Source organism: Bubalus bubalis, chromosome X (assembly GCF_019923935.1).
Source record: "Bubalus bubalis isolate 160015118507 breed Murrah chromosome X, NDDB_SH_1, whole genome shotgun sequence".
Lineage (NCBI taxonomy): Eukaryota > Metazoa > Chordata > Mammalia > Artiodactyla > Bovidae > Bubalus > Bubalus bubalis.
This window is the reverse complement of record NC_059181.1, coordinates 142,459,046-142,474,293: the sequence shown is the minus strand read 5'-3', so window position 1 is coordinate 142,474,293 and position 15,248 is coordinate 142,459,046. Positions and strand designations below refer to the sequence as shown.

At 51.9% G+C, this 15,248-nt stretch overlaps 1 protein-coding gene across 1 annotated transcript; it reads left to right on the top strand.

Moving 5' to 3' along the window:
* The first annotated feature begins 1,394 nt into the window (after positions 1-1,394).
* On the top strand, positions 1,395-5,000 carry LOC102410303 (small integral membrane protein 10-like protein 2A). Its single transcript, XM_025276360.3, has 2 exons — positions 1,395-2,212; positions 3,765-5,000. Exon 1 carries the CDS (start codon positions 1,636-1,638, stop codon positions 1,870-1,872), a length of 237 nt encoding a protein of 78 aa, XP_025132145.1. The 5' UTR covers positions 1,395-1,635; the 3' UTR covers positions 1,873-2,212; positions 3,765-5,000.
* Positions 5,001-15,248: the final 10,248 nt, after the last annotated feature.

Below are 15,248 nucleotides of genomic sequence, written 5' to 3'. Positions count from 1 at the left end.
TTAGAAAAATGGAGAAATCCGAATTGGGCCTGTAGTCTAGTCAAGAGTAATATACCTGTGTCAGTTTCCTAGTTTTAATATTATACTGCATCTATAGAAAATGTCACCATTGGGGAACATGGGTAAAAGGCACAAGGTCTTTTTTGTGCTATTTGTGCAACTTCCCTGAGTCTATTATTATTTCAAAATAAAATGATAAAAATAAATGAGATGTGGCCAAGAAGAGGTTTCAGAAATGATTGGAGGGAACAGGCTCTGCACATGAATGAGGCAGGATCCAGTCTAGGAAAAAAAAAAAAAAGGTTTCTGTGTAGCTTAAGTCTATATTCATATGGCCCCCTCTTTTTCAAATATTTTTGTTGTATTATACAAGTAATAGTTACAGATACACAAATGGATATACATACATATACACGAAAGACAAAAGGTATGTCTCTCTTCCTACTTCCTTAACCAGAGTAAATGATGTTCAATAATGTGACATTTATCTACCCTGATTTTTTTTATGCATTCTTATTCATGAATGGTTATATTGTTGTCCTCCAATAACCTAGTGCCTCTCAAACTCTCTCTTCTCCAGGACAACTGCTCAATCAGTGTATATGAATCTGCTGGGTTTCTTAAACATTTATACAGATGTCACAGAGATATTCAGTATGACTGTGAACAGGCATTCTGAGAGGAATTAGTCAGCCCTCCTTGTGAAAACTGGGATGAAATCTTCATGAATCAGCTTTTGCAGACGGCTTTTTGAAAGTCCTGACTACAATGAAGCAAGCACATTTCAATAATTCTGAAAATGTCATGGAGTTTGAATTGGATTTGGTTTAGAAAAAGATTAGATGAAACCACGAAAGGGCTTTAAAACCCAACAGCAGATAAAAAGCAATGAATGAGGACAAATGTATACCTGAGAAGACCTTGCGCAGCATCCAGGGCAAAGACAAAGAGGAGTGCATAGAAATCACCATGGGATGAAAGGTAAGGACAATGGGGTAAAGGAGCATTCACGAAATACACATGAACGGGGGAAAAATGAGCATGTAGGTTTGGTGCAATTCCACAGTGCAGAGTTACCAGAAAAAAACATGAATTAAAAGTACAGTGGCTAGCTGGCCAGATTTTCTGCGGAGACAGTGAGGGAAAGGGGATGGTGTAAACGGGTAAAGAGCTCCGGGTGGGCCTTCCTTGCAGAATAGCGCATTCTGCCAAAGGATCCCAGGAGGGCAGCCCTTGACAAAAAAAGCTTTCAGGCCCTCCGGCTCTCTTGGGAGTCCGGGAGGAGGCGGGGCTTCTCGGAGGGGCGGGTACCGGGGGTGGGGCTGAGTCATTGGCAGCAGCTCCGTGGTACCCGGCAAGGGGCAGGGCCATGCTAGGGGCGGAGCTGCGCAGGCGGTCGCCAAAGTGCGTGCAGGCGAGGGGGCGGAGCTGTCCCTAGGCAGCTCAGGTGGGGCCTTGGCTGTGGCGGAGGAGTCAGCGGGAGCCCAGCCCCTGAGGGGAGACTGAAGGCGGGGCGCGGCGGAACAGGGCGGAGTGGGACGCGACTGCTGTTGGCCCCCGGCTCCAGGCCTCGCGTCCACCTGTCCGCCAGCTCGTGCTGCGGTCGGTCCGCGGGGCCCGCGCCGGCCAGGGCCCATGGCGGCGTCGGGGGTTCTGTCTGCGGCGGCGGCAGCGGCGGCCCTGTCGGGCGTGGCAGTGCGGCTGGCGCGCTCAGCCGCGATCCGCGGCTCGTACGGTGCCTTCTGCAAGGGGCTCACGCGCACGTTGATCACCTTCTTCGACCTGGCCTGGCGTCTGCGCATGAACTTCCCCTATTTCTACATCGTGGCCTCGGTGATGCTCAACGTGCGCCTGCAGGTGAGGATCGAGTGAACGCCGGCTACTACCTCTGCCCGGCCGCGACGGCAGGGGCATCAGCATGAAGGATCACTGGGCCGGGGGCCGCCAGGACGCTCCGGGGGACGAGGAAGGGGCGGATCAGGCCTCCGGGCCCTAGACCTCCGCGGGGGACGCAGCCACCGAGCCCCGGCTCTGGCCAGCCACTTCGCGACCGGTGACGAACTGCACTGAAACTCTCAAAACGGGCCCTTTGCATCGAACTCGAGAAAATTATCTGAGTGCAGCCGACCTGTTGCCTCACTTTGGCCGAAGGGGGGAGCAGAAGGAAGAAATTCTTCAGTAGGAACATGAATGACTGACCCCGACCGAAAAGGTAGGAGGCCAGAGGTTGGACTTGCGGGCTGGAGGGAGGTGGTGGCCATGACATCTAGATGTCCAGGCTGCCGGGCGGCTTGGGGAGACGAGGAAGGGACCTGAGGAAACCAGCCTGGAAAGCTGCCTGGCCGAGAGCAGACAAGGCAGGGTGCATGCAGGCCCTCTGGACTCCCTTGTCATATATCCAAGATGGGGATGAGGGGCAGCTGCCTGGGCATCTCCGAGGATCAGCCCATCACCTCGGCCCACGGCCCCGGTAGTGTCACCTGAACACGGGGGAATAGAGGGAAATGGCCCTGGAGAGGCCCGGAAAGCCCTAGAAGAGAGCGGATGCTGGCCCTCTTGTCCTCCACCCCTCGAGAGGCAGCCTGGATGGATGGTTGTGTTCTTGGCCCAAGCCCAGGTCTGTCGCTTTCTCAGCCCTTCACAAGACTTCCTCCTGGCGGGTCTCTGGGACTGCTCTCTGCCTGCTCCTGCTGTCTCTCTTGCTCCTCTCCACCCTCCAAAGCTTTGCATCAGGGGACAGGGAAGAGTGGGAAAGACGTGTTCCTCCCAGCCCTGCCCCATCTCAGCCACGCTCCCTCCACCTCCTATCAGTGCCCTCCTGGTGCCACAGAATGCGCTGCTCCAGTCCTGGACAGCCTCAAGCAGCCCCTGTGTCCCAAAGGATTTGGGAAAGTGGGGGTCTCCTTGAGTGGAGGGCAGCTGTCAGGCTGGGATGGGAGAGCAGATGGAGAAGAGGCTTGTAGGGTAGGCGACAGTTGGGGAGACAGGGACGTCTTTGGGTGAGGAGGCAACTCTCAAGTCCCCATGATTTTCTTGCAAGAACTGGTGTTATAGAAGGTGAACTGCCCCTTCTGTGGTCAAGAGAATCAAATCCCTGCCTGGGGCACCCCTGACCCTAGAGTTGCCTGGGGAGCGCCCAAGAGAAGGGCCTGACCCCTCGAGGAGAGGCAGGGCCTTCCAGGTGGAGAGCCCGAGGGGAGGGGTGGCCTGGTGATCCAGTACTGGCATGGGGGAGGAAGGATGGAGCTAGAGACACTCTGGTGGAGCTCTGTTCTCCCCACCTGCCGGGCTCTGGGAAGGGAGACATTTGCCCTTGTCACATAGATCAGAAGTGGGGGAACTGAACCTGCCTCCGGGCCTGCATTCCCCACCTGCCCCCCAGTCTCTGGGAGACCTGGCACAGTGGGATGGGGGAGGGGAGCACAGGCTCCCAAGAGATCTAGAGAGAAAGGCCCGTGGCAGGGAAGGTGAGAGCAAGTCACAGGGAAGAACCAGGGGACAGTCTAAGCTGAGATGGTCACAGGAGAGATGAATCCCAGAACCCCCTGGGGAGCAAGGTCCTCACACACAGTCAGACCTCCCCACCCCAACCCAAGCCCCACCCAAGGCTTAACCAGGGGTTCCTTGGTGTTGAGTGGCACCGGCCTCTCAGCTTGGGTGGGGGTGTTGGCCGGCTCCTGGGGCCGAGTGTAATAGGAGGGAAGGGATACAAGTGGGTGGGGTGGAGCTGAGACCCACACATGACCCCATGTCTCTGTCTCCAGGCTGCCCCTCCTGCTAGGATCACACAGGAGCATCTGCTCTGGATGGGCCTGCAGCGGTCCTGGCTGAGCTGCTGACTGGTGCACCAGGAGCGGCACTGAGGGGAGCCGGGAGGGCCCTGGCCCTCACCCCCATCCCAGATCCACATCTGCCCCCTCACTGATTGCTCGCGGTCCTGGTCCTCAGTTCCTGGGACTAAGAACCACAGCAGCCTGGTTGCCCCTGGGACAGAGGGGCTGAGCCTCACACCATGTGCCCTTCTCAGCCACCCAGGTCCCACTTGAAGAGCTCTGCCTGCCTCACCCCAAGGCCTGAGGCTGCACCCGGGCTACCACATGCCCCCCGCAGATTCCCACAGATGGAAGGGCGCTGATGGCTTCCTCCCTTGTGCCAAGTTGCCTGGAAACCCCTGGTCCTGGTGGCCCCTCCTCCACCCCAACTGTGTCCCTCCAGGACCACTTCCGGGAGACTGCCAGCCTTTGGACTTCATCCCTGGAGTTCCGAGAGACTGTGACATGGACTGCAGGGGAGGAGAGGAGCAGAGGACCAGGGGCCTCCTTGGGGCTGATGTGTAAATGTGCCCTTTTCAAGTTCGGGTCTCACCCTCTGGGTGACTGGATCCCCAACCTCAGCCTCTTCCTGGGCCAGCCTGAGAGGACCTGAGGAGGGCACTAGGGAGGGTCTTTACTTAATATGTGCGTGCCTGTGTGTGAATGTGTGTGTGAGCGCGCATGTTGAGTGCATGTGTGAGTGTGGGGATGTGCGTGGGCATGTATGTGCGAGTATGTATGCACATGCATGAGGGCTTGAGTGTATGAGTGTGTGAGGGGGTGTGTGGATGAGTGTGTGGGTATGAGTACAGATGCATGAATGCGCAGATGTTTGTGTGTGAATGTGCGGATGTGAGTGTGTAAGTGTGTGAATACACGTGTCAGTGTGCATTTGTGAATGGGTGTGTGCCTGTGCACAAGTGTGTGATTGCTTGTGCACACACAAGTGACTATGCGCTGCAGAGGGTGCAGAGCTGTTTAGCTGGTGTGCAGTGCAGGACGGGCTCCCTGTCCTTCCCGGGCTTGTGGCTCTGTTGGAGCTGCCTGGGCCCTGGGAGGCTGCTTCCCAAAGTGGAGAAAGTATGTTGGAGTCAGGGCCCCGGGTTCAGAGACCCCTCATCACCTGCAGAGAATCCCCGCTCCTTGTGGGGCTCTGGCTGGGGCTGTCCGCCCCCGAAGATGTTGGCCGTGGGAGGGGCGGGGACACGTCCTCAGCACATGCTCCTGCCACTGCTCTTCTTACCGTTTTGATCTTGAGTCGTTTGCTGCTTCTGCTCTCCCGCCTCTTCCTCATCTCCCGACTGGGCCCCTGCTGCTCTCTTTGCACTTTATTTGCAGTCTGTTTTTCAGGCAGTGGAGCTTACACACAATCACTGACTTGAATAAGACCACTGTTCCTTTTCTGTGTGTGATGAACTCTGCACCAGTCAGCGCAGTCTGGTCAGAGAAATGTTCTTGTTTCCAGTGTTGTCAAATCTTGTGTCTGTCTAAGTTAATAAAAAATATTTTGAATTGAATAAAATAAAAACTGGAGGCCTCTTGTTTCTGGTGTGGTGCCCCCTTGGAGGAGAGGGGCTGGGGGTGAGCGCACCCTACTCTGGTGCCCAGAAGCTGGGGTAGGGGAGCATCCTGAGGGCTATAAGTGGGTGGGGTCATGGCAGGGATGGTGGCCTGTTCAGAAGATGCTCTGAGACAGGCCCTGACTTGAGCGCTGCTCCCGTGATGAGAAGTCAGCAGCACGGGCCTGGCCTAAGAGGTAGCGATTGTCCCAGTTTGTCCCATTCACAAACTATTTGAATATCCAGACAGCTAAGCGTTTTCTTTATTTTAAAGCCTGGTGTTAGAAAGCACTTAATTCAGTTGAACCCCAAGGATGGGCTGGGGTAGGTGAGGTGAAATGGACCGTCTGCAGATCATTTTGTGTCACCCGGAGGCCCCTCTGCAGCAGCAGGTGGCAGGGACCCATCGCTTCCCTGGCAGCCAGGTTGATGCCCAGTTTTGAAGAAGATCAATGTTGGGGACCAGAGACCAGCTTCCCTTCCCTCCACCTTAGACTCAAGCTGTCCCATCACAGGGCCCGGGGTGGGGACTCCGAGACTGCTGCAGAGGGATGGGGGGTGGTGGTCAGAGGCTAGGGGAGGGAGGCCTGCAGAGGAGCACATCACCCACCTCAGAGGAAGGAAGGTAGGGCCCTCTTCTGCACACAGAAACAGAAACATCAGGTCGTGGGGTGGCTGAGACCTGTGCTGAAGCAGAGTCCCACGACAGGACCAAGGCTCTGAGCTACTGGCAGATCTTAAGGCCTGGCCCTGACATTCCCTGAGGGTCCTGTCACCCCACTGGAGGGACTCATTCTCTGCTCCCCATCCTCCCTGTCTGCCTCCTGACTCTGCCTACCCTTAGACCAAGATCCAGCTCAGATCCCACCTCCACACCTGCACTCACCTACCCAGGCAGGGAGGAAGAGCACTCAGCCTCCCCAGCCCTTATCTGGGCACCCTCGGCCCCCCCAAGAGATGATTGTCTGCCCTCCCTCCTTAGCCTCAGCCTCTGGTCTCAGCCAGACCTCTCCTGCTGTGTCTTTCCTGCCACCTCCTGCTCTGCTCCTTCACTTCCACCACCCTGAGCTAAGGGCTCACTCAGCATCTGGGCCCAGGCACAGCCTGTGGCTTCTGGCCCAGTGTTCTCGCTGCCTCTGGGTCTCCTTCTTGGCACCATGATTGTCCTGGGCCTGAGGCTGCTTCTGAGCCTACACCCTGCACCCCGTCCAGCTCTCAGCTCCCTGCACCCACTTGCCCAGCCCCTCCAGGGAGGCCCATTCCAGCCCTTCTGCTGCCCCCCACACCCAACCAGGCAGGAGGAAGATGCCCAGACAGTGCCTACCCATGAAAGCCAGCACGGTGGGGCTTCCCCTCTGGCCAGAGTGCCTCCTGGGGCCTATGACTGACTTTCCCAACCTCCACAAACAGTAGGCCTCCATGAGCCACAGCTCCCCACCAAGGCACTGGGTATCCCCCCCAACCCTGCGCACTCAGAGACAATCTCACTCCCCACTGCCCCGCTGACAGTGGCAGAAGCTCCTGATTACCTTGAGGCTGTGTTCCACCTCAGCACTGGGAACCAGGCTGAACCTGGGAGCCTCTGCCTCTTCTGCAGAGCGGTCCCCAAGGCTACCTCAGGCCAGCTTCTCCCTTGCCTGGTCACCAAGCCTTTCTCGAGGCTTCCCTCAGTGGCTGCCATGACAGCCCTCCCTCTCTGTGGCCACCACAGGGTCCATCTGCAGCAACCGCCACTGCTCATCCACCCACAACACCCCTTACCCAGAAATCCAAGGTCTCCTCAGGAATCCCTCCTGCCCCTTACCCAGAAATCCAAGGTCTCCTCAGGAATCCCTCCTGCCCCTGCCTCCCACACCCCAATTTATGCCACACATCCCCTGTAGCTCATTAACATTCACCCTGATAATGGGGTCACAGTGGCACCCAGAGGGCCTCAGGGAAGGCGATTCTTCAGAGACCCTCAGCCGCTCATTTGGCAAGACATATTTCCTGGGCTCCTCTCCACGCCCGACCCCAAAGTAGGCCCTGAGCACCGAACCCATGGACCAGTCAGAGGAGCCCACACAGACCATGTGAGAGCATAATAGGTGCAGGGCTCATGGGAGGGTTCAGTCAGGAGGAATGCGACCCCTCGTGTACCCAGGAAGTAATCTGGGGTGTCGTTGCTACGGCCAGCTCCAGGTCCGAGGTTAACTCAGAGCAGCCTGGCCACCCGGACCAGCAGAGCCATAGGTGACTTGCCCAGTTCCCAGAGACTGGCAGCCAAAGATTGCATTTTTACATGGTGTAGATTAAAAAGAAATGTCAGGACACATGTGGCAGGAATTCCAGTGAATGCCCCAGACACAACTGGAAGGTAATTCCATCGATGTTCTCGAGGCAATTTTTCTGGAAAGTCTTATCGAAAGTTGTTTCCAGATGAATACCACGGCAGATCTGAGCACTTTTTAAAGCATTTTTTATTCAGATGTTGTGCACATCCTTAACCCAGACCCCGTGGAGTGTTCTCCATCCTGCTTTTCCTACCTCTCTCTACCACAGGGTTTTACACCCAGGAGTACAGAGGGCAGAGCCCCAGCCCAGGAATGAACGGCCGGGTGGGTTCCAGCTCCACGGATCACCAGCGCTGGGCATGTGGGCATGGCACCGTGCCTCGCTGCACCCGTTTCCTGGCCTACAGGCACAGTAGTGCAGGCCCCAGGGAAGCAACATCTCAGTTCTCTTTGATGTTTTGAGACCAGTAGACTATTTTCTCTAGGTTTCTGTTTTCTCATTTTCTATGACTTCATGATGATGGCAACTCTCCATGTACATGCCGCCTGCGAAATACTGCAGTTTGACCTTGCCCTGCCGGGCGCCCTTTCCCCAAGGTCAAATTTAACAGAAAGCCAGTCTCTGTCACCCTGGGAATCCCAGTCTTATGGCTAAAGCAGAGGCTCTACAACCTCATCTTGACACCCTTTCCTCCAACTCCCTTTCTGTGCCCCAAGGCCTCTCTTCTCATCCCCTTAGCATCTATGTCTTTTTTTTTAGAAATGTCTGTTTAGCTTTTCTGCCCATTTTTTTCATTTTCTTATATTGAGTTTCCTGATTTGTTTGTATATTTTGGAAATTAAACCCTTGATAAATTAGGAGTATGGTATTAATGTATACACACTGCTGCTGCTGCTAAGTCGCTTCAGTCGTGTCCGACTCTGTGCGACCCCATAGATGGCAGCCCACCAGGCCCCGCCGTCCCTGGGATTCTCCAGGCAAGAACACTGGAGTGGGTTGCCATTTCCTTCTCCAATGCATGAAAGTGAAAAGTGAAGGTGAAGTCCCTCAGTTGTGTCCGACTCTTCGTGACCCCATGGACTGCAGCCTACTAGGCTCCTCCATCCATGGGATTTTCCAGGCAAGAGTACTGGAGTGGGGTGCCATCGCCTTCTCCCGTATACACACTACTATACATAAAATAAACAAGGATTTACTGTAAAGCATAGGGAACGATATTCACTATTTTCTAATAACTCAGAAAAATTTTAAAAAGAATATACATATATAAAACCGAATCACTTTGCTCTGCTCCTAAAACTAATGCAATATTGTATATCAGCTGTACTTCAATTTAAAAAACAAAACTGACTGTATATGCATGACTGCTTCTGTCAGTGAAGTTCTTGGTCACACAATACCCACAGGGTTTGTGATATAGTTCAAGGGAGCCACCAGCACTGGCCAGCCTTGGACTGGAGCATGGAGCCTTCACCAAGTTTTGGCAGAATTTGCTTTCTGTAATGAACAAACCATGAGGACGAGATATACAGGTTTTCGAGTTATAGGAGGTGCAAGATCCTGAGCAAATAAGAATCTATGAACTGACTATGTGCTTCAGATTTCTATGCACACCACAAGATTTGCAAATACATCTGCGATGCAGGGTACCCTCTTAAGTCACCAGGGACTTTTCAGAACACCAGCGGTACTGGAAATTGTCATTACCTTTTATACACCAGGCACATGGTGCTTGGAGCAGACTTGGGAGGGGAAACTAGCTGGGTTCGAACCCAGACTCTTGAGCAGAGTCACTTTGGCCAGGTCCTTCAGACTCTCTGGGCTTCCCTGGTGGCTGAGTGGTAAAGAATCTGCTTGAAACCCACTTGAGAGGTGGGTTCGATCCCTGGGTCAGGAAAATCCCCTGGAGAAGGGAATGGCTACCCACTCCAGCATTCTTGCCTGGAGAATTTCAAGGACAGAGGAGCCTAGCGGGCTATGGTCCATGGGGGGTCATAAAGGGTAAGACAGGACTGAGCGACTGAGCACATTCAGATTCTCTGTCGTTCACTTCATCTGCGAGACAGTGAGTAATTCCGTGGTTCTCTGAGGAACATGTGAACCAATACACATCAATCACTGAACACTGAGCACGGTGACTGACTCGTGGAAGTGGTCTGTACACAAGACCCCGTCTTTGTTAGTGATCAGCTTGATTCAGAGCTGGTCAGAAGAGCTGCTCAGTCTCAGGACATCAAAAGACAAGCTGCTCTTGCTGAAGCTGGGGAGGGGCTGGTGACTAGAGTCCTGCCTCTGGCCTCCACACCAGCAGTGAGAGCCCTTGAGCCCCTTCCATAGTGGACGCTTGCCTGCTACTCAAAGTGTGGTCCAGGGACCAGCAGCATGAGTATCACCTCGGAACTTGTCACTCTGAGGCCTCCACCACAGGCCTATTGAATTAGGACTTACACTTTCATAATAACTGGTGATTCCAGTGCACATTAGAGTTTGAAAAGCACTACTCCCTGATATCTTGAGAGTCGAGAGGTTGACATAAGTAAACTGTATTTTAAATGAACTTACAGTGATGTACCCAGAAACCATAAAACTAGTGGGTGGGAGAGCCAAGATTAGCATCTAGGTTTCCTGACTTTCAGCTCAGGCTTTTCTGCACGATTCTGATCAGTTGCACCCTGTGGCAGATTCCCCTCTGGTCCCAGGGGACAAGTTCATGTCTTGTTTCTGCAACCAAGCCCCTGTCATATGTCCTTGCATGTAAATCCATGACTTGTGAGACTTCCTTGGTTATCCAGCAGTTAAGATTTCACCTTCCAGTGCTGCCTTGATGGTTCAGTAGTTGAGAATTATCCTGCCAGTTCACTGCACAAGGCTTCCATCTCTGGTCCAGGAAGATCCCACTTGCCACAGAGCAACGAAGCCAGGTAGCCACAACTGTTGAAGTTTTCTGGCCCTAGAGCCTGTGCTTCGAAACAAGAGAAGCCACGGCAATGAAAAGCCCACGTACTGAAACCAAGAGTAGCCCTGGCTGGCTGTAGCCAGAGAAAAGACCCAGCACAGCCAAAATAAATAACTTAAGAACCGCAATGGCACCCCACACCAGTACTCTTGCCTGGAAAATCCCATGGACGGAGGAGCCTGGTAGGCTGCAGTCCATGGGGTCGCTAAGAGTCGGACACGACTGAGCGACTTCACTTTCACTTTTCACTTTCATGCACTGGAGGAGGAAATGGCAACCCACTCCAGTGTTCTTGCCTGGAGAATCCCAGGGACGGCGGGGCCTGGTGGGCTGCCATCTATGGGGTCGCACAGAGTCGGACACGACTGAAGCGACTTAGCAGCAGCAGCAGCAGCAGGAAGCGATTACATTCTTCCGATTTCTGCGTGGAGCAGCGCCTCCTGCTGGTTGATTCCTTGAACTACATCAGAAAGCCCTAAAGGTGTTGTGTTGCCAAGGCCTTCAGCGACAGGGACAGTCATCCGTGCACAGCCAGTTTTGATAAGGGCAAGATAAGAAAGAGAAGAGAGGCCTTGGGACACACGAAGGGCGTGGGAGGAATATATGTCAACGTGAGTGTGCAGAGCCTCGTATAACTCGAAAACCCAGTGGAGCTGCGCCATCTACTGGTGGATTCTTTGAATTATATCAGAAAACCAGGGGGTGTTGTGTTGGCCATCCACATCTCATCAATCAGTGGACACTGAGCACAGTGGCTGAAACGCAGAAGCGGTCTATCCATGAGGACCCGTCTCGTTAGTGATCAGCTTGATTCTGAGCTGGTCAGAAGAGCTGCTTAGTCTCAAGACGTCAAAACGCAGCACCGCATCAGGGTCAAGGGCATAAACTCTCTATTTAGACACAGCAGCTCTACCACTTAACCAGGGCAGGCCACTCGGCCTTTCTGAGCCGCAGCTTCGTGACTGGTCAGATTGGCGTGGGTAGCACCCACCTGGCGACTGTCGTGGATCCGTGCGGCCGCGAGCATGGGTAAGGGCCTGGCTTGTCCTGGGACGGGTTCGGTGGGTGGCAGCTTCTGTGTGAACCCGGCTGCGGGGGCGCCTCCACTGCGCACCATCCGGAAACAACTCACTCCTTCTGCCTCATCTGTAGCTCCTTCACCCAGTTCTCATCTGCTTGCCCTCAGCTGCACAGAGCGGGTAGCCGAGATCCAAAGGAACAAAAAAGAACACAGGAAATGGAAGGGATTCTATTCATCAACCTTCCCTGGATTTGGGAAAGACAAAGCCACCCTGCGACTTTCAGGGTGTACTACAGCTGAACCCCCTCACAGCCTCCCCATGCTGTCTCTTTGGTGTACCTGAACCTTTGGCCTCCAGCAGCCACAGGAGCAAGCCAGTTGGTGCTACTGCCTCTCCTCCCAGGTGCGGCGAGGGGGGCCGCTGGGAGGGCAACTGAAGGCTGAGAGCTGCGCTAGATTCCTGCCCTCCCTCGGTTCTGCCCTCTGCCTCCACCAATCCCTATCTATGCTTTTCCATCACCTGTGTGCTCCATGGAGCATACGGATTTGCTCAGCCTTTTATGCCACAGAGGACTTAAACCTGCAAAGTCAGCCACATTGTTTTCCTCTGGAAGATTTATGAAACTGCAGACTATTATTTTTCACCTGGGGCTTCTGAGGTCCCCAGTTAAAATACATCTGTTCTGGCATCACTATCCCTCAAGAATACTTTCTGCTTTCTAATTCGTGTTGGTATTTTACCCTGACCATTGTAGTTCCCACTGTAGTTCTGATTGGCATTCTAGCTTGTAGAATGGTGAGTATATCAGGATATCAGTCTCTGGTGAGTATATCTTAATTTTTGACTCTTGCAAAAATGAGTTCATTACCCTGCAATATCAAGAACCAACCCTTAGTGGTAACCAAGCAGATTCTCATCAGAGATCTAGCTGCTTTTGGCACACTCAAGTGTTCATAGTCAAACTGTTCCAAGTTGAATTTGTCTTTTCTAAAAACCCAAAATACCTTCTTTTCTTTTTTGGTTCCCTATCTTGTGTGGTGTCACCACCATCCACTCCAAAATCAGGAGTCGTCTCTTTACTGGCTGTGTCCTTCTCCCTCATGCATCCAGTTAGTAAGACTCCACTTCCTGTTGTTTCTTGAATCCATCCCCCATCAGCCTTGCTTTGGTTTAGATACAACTTATGTTGCTGTTGACTCTCTACAAGTTTCCTGTCACTGTCTACCCACTCCCAGGTTTTCAGCCCCACCCCAACCAATGCCAAGTTCACCCTCCTTCTCCTAGATAATGTGGTTCATAAATATAGCCATTCCATTCTTCTCTCAATATCTTTCAACAAATTCCAAAGTTTAGGATGAAACTGCATCTCCAGAGCACCTCTGACCCCGTCTCGCTGATGCACATTGTGCACTATGAGGTTTGTTTTCTTGCTCTCCAGAGACTAATGAGCTAAAAGAGCACTTCATGTGCACAAGGGCCTGACCTTGTAGCTTCTCGCCAAACAGATTGCATTTCACAAACTTCATGACAATGATCAAAACACATGGAAGTTGAAAAATAATACAGAGATACTGCATGTTCTCATCATCTATGAGCAATAAGTATCAACCCATACGCAATCAGAATCGATCTCTGCCCCCTTCTCTTTCCTGCTGCTGCTGCTAAGTCACTTCAGTTGTGTCCGACTCTGTGCGACCCCACAGAGGGCAGCCCAGCAGGCTCCCCTATCCCTGGGTTTCTCCAGGCAAGAACACTGGAGTGGGTTGCCATTTCCTTCTCCAAAGCGGGAAAGTGAAAAGTGAAAGTGAAGTCGTTCAGTTGTGCCCGACCCTCAGCGACCCCATGGACTGCAGCCTACCAGGCTCCTCTGTCCATGGGATTTTCCAGGCAAGAGTACTGGAGTGGGGTGCCATTGCCTTCTCCGTCTCTTTCCTACCACCATGCAATTAATTCAAAATCAACCCTATATGAGTACGTACAGGAAATTGCTTTCAAAGGTGAACTGGAAGGCCTTATGAATAACACTAAATAACCAATTTTTGGATCTGTATTCCTCCATTTTATTGGCTTGTGACATAATTCAGACATCCCCGATGCAGGAATAATGTTTTGAGTTTCTAGGTCCATGAACAATATACAGCCTTATAGGAAAAGAAACTTCTGCAGGTGACTCCAGCCGATGCAAGTGAGTGTACTAGGCCATGTGGTGTGGTGCGTGATGGTGCTGTATGGCATATCAGGTGGCTGTAAGAAGCCTATGTCAAGCCAATAGATGAGAGTCTTCCTGGCATATACTAGAGGAACTGCATGCTCTCTTCATCTTTTCATTGCCTCCCTGATACTAGATGACTAAATGCCCCACTGTGAGATACCAGGTCTCTCAAGCTGCCCTGCATAACTGGTGATTTCTGAGGCTTAACAGTTCATTAAGGAAAGAAAGAGAGTAGGTAAATAAATAGATCCCTATGAGAAATTATCCTTTGGGCCACAACACAAAGGCCACACATACATATTTGAGGACTATAAGAATGTTTAAGGAAATCTCCTGACCCTGCTAAGGTAAGGCAGAATTAGAGTGATTGGTATGCTCCTATGCATGGTCACAGAAGAAGTCAGGAGGTTCTGACACCAAAAGCAAAGGAACAAAAGCAAAAAATAAGCAAGAAGGGCTATATTAAACTAAAAGGCCTCTGCCCAGCAAAGGAAACCATCAATGAAATGAAAAGGCAACTATTAAATGGGTGAAAATACATGCATGTCATATATCTGAGAAGGGGCTAATATCCAAAAAAAAATATGGGAACTTCCCTGGTGGCTCAGATGGTAAAGAATCTGCCTGAAACTCAGGAGACCCAGGTTTGACCCCTGGGTAGGGAAGATCACCTGAAGGAAGAAATAGAATATATATAAAAACCTCATACAACTCAAGAGCAGAAAAGTGAATAGTGCCATTAAAACTGGGCAGAGGATCCGAATAGAAATTTCCCCAAAGACATACAGATGACCAGTGTTACTCGCTCACTTGTGTCTGACTCTTTGCAGACTCCATGGACTGTAGCTGGCCAGGCTTCTCTGTCCATGGACTTCTCCAGGCAAGAATACTGGAGTGGGTTGCCATTCCCTTCTCCAGCGGATCTTCCCAACCTAAGGATCAAACCCAGGTCTCTCACATCGCAGGCAGATTCTTTACTTCTGAGCCACCAGGGAAGCCCAGATGGCCAACAGGTACATTAAAAGATGCTCTCACCACTATTATTCAACACAGTTTTGGAAGTCCTAGCTACAGCAATCAGAGAAGAAAAAGAAATAAAAGGAATCCAGACTGGAAAAGAAGAAGTAAAGCTCTCACTGTTTGCAGATGACATGATACTATACATAGAAAACCCTAAAGATACTATCAGAAAATTACTAGAGCTAATCAGTGAATTTAGCAATGTTGCAGGATACAAAATCAATACACAGAAATCACTTGCATCCCTATACACGAACAATGAAAAATCAGGAAAAGAAATTAAGGAATCAATCCTATTCACCACTGCAACAAAAAGAATAAAATATATAGGAATAAACCTACCCAAGGAGACAAAAGAACTGTATCCTGTATACAGAAAATTATAAGACACTG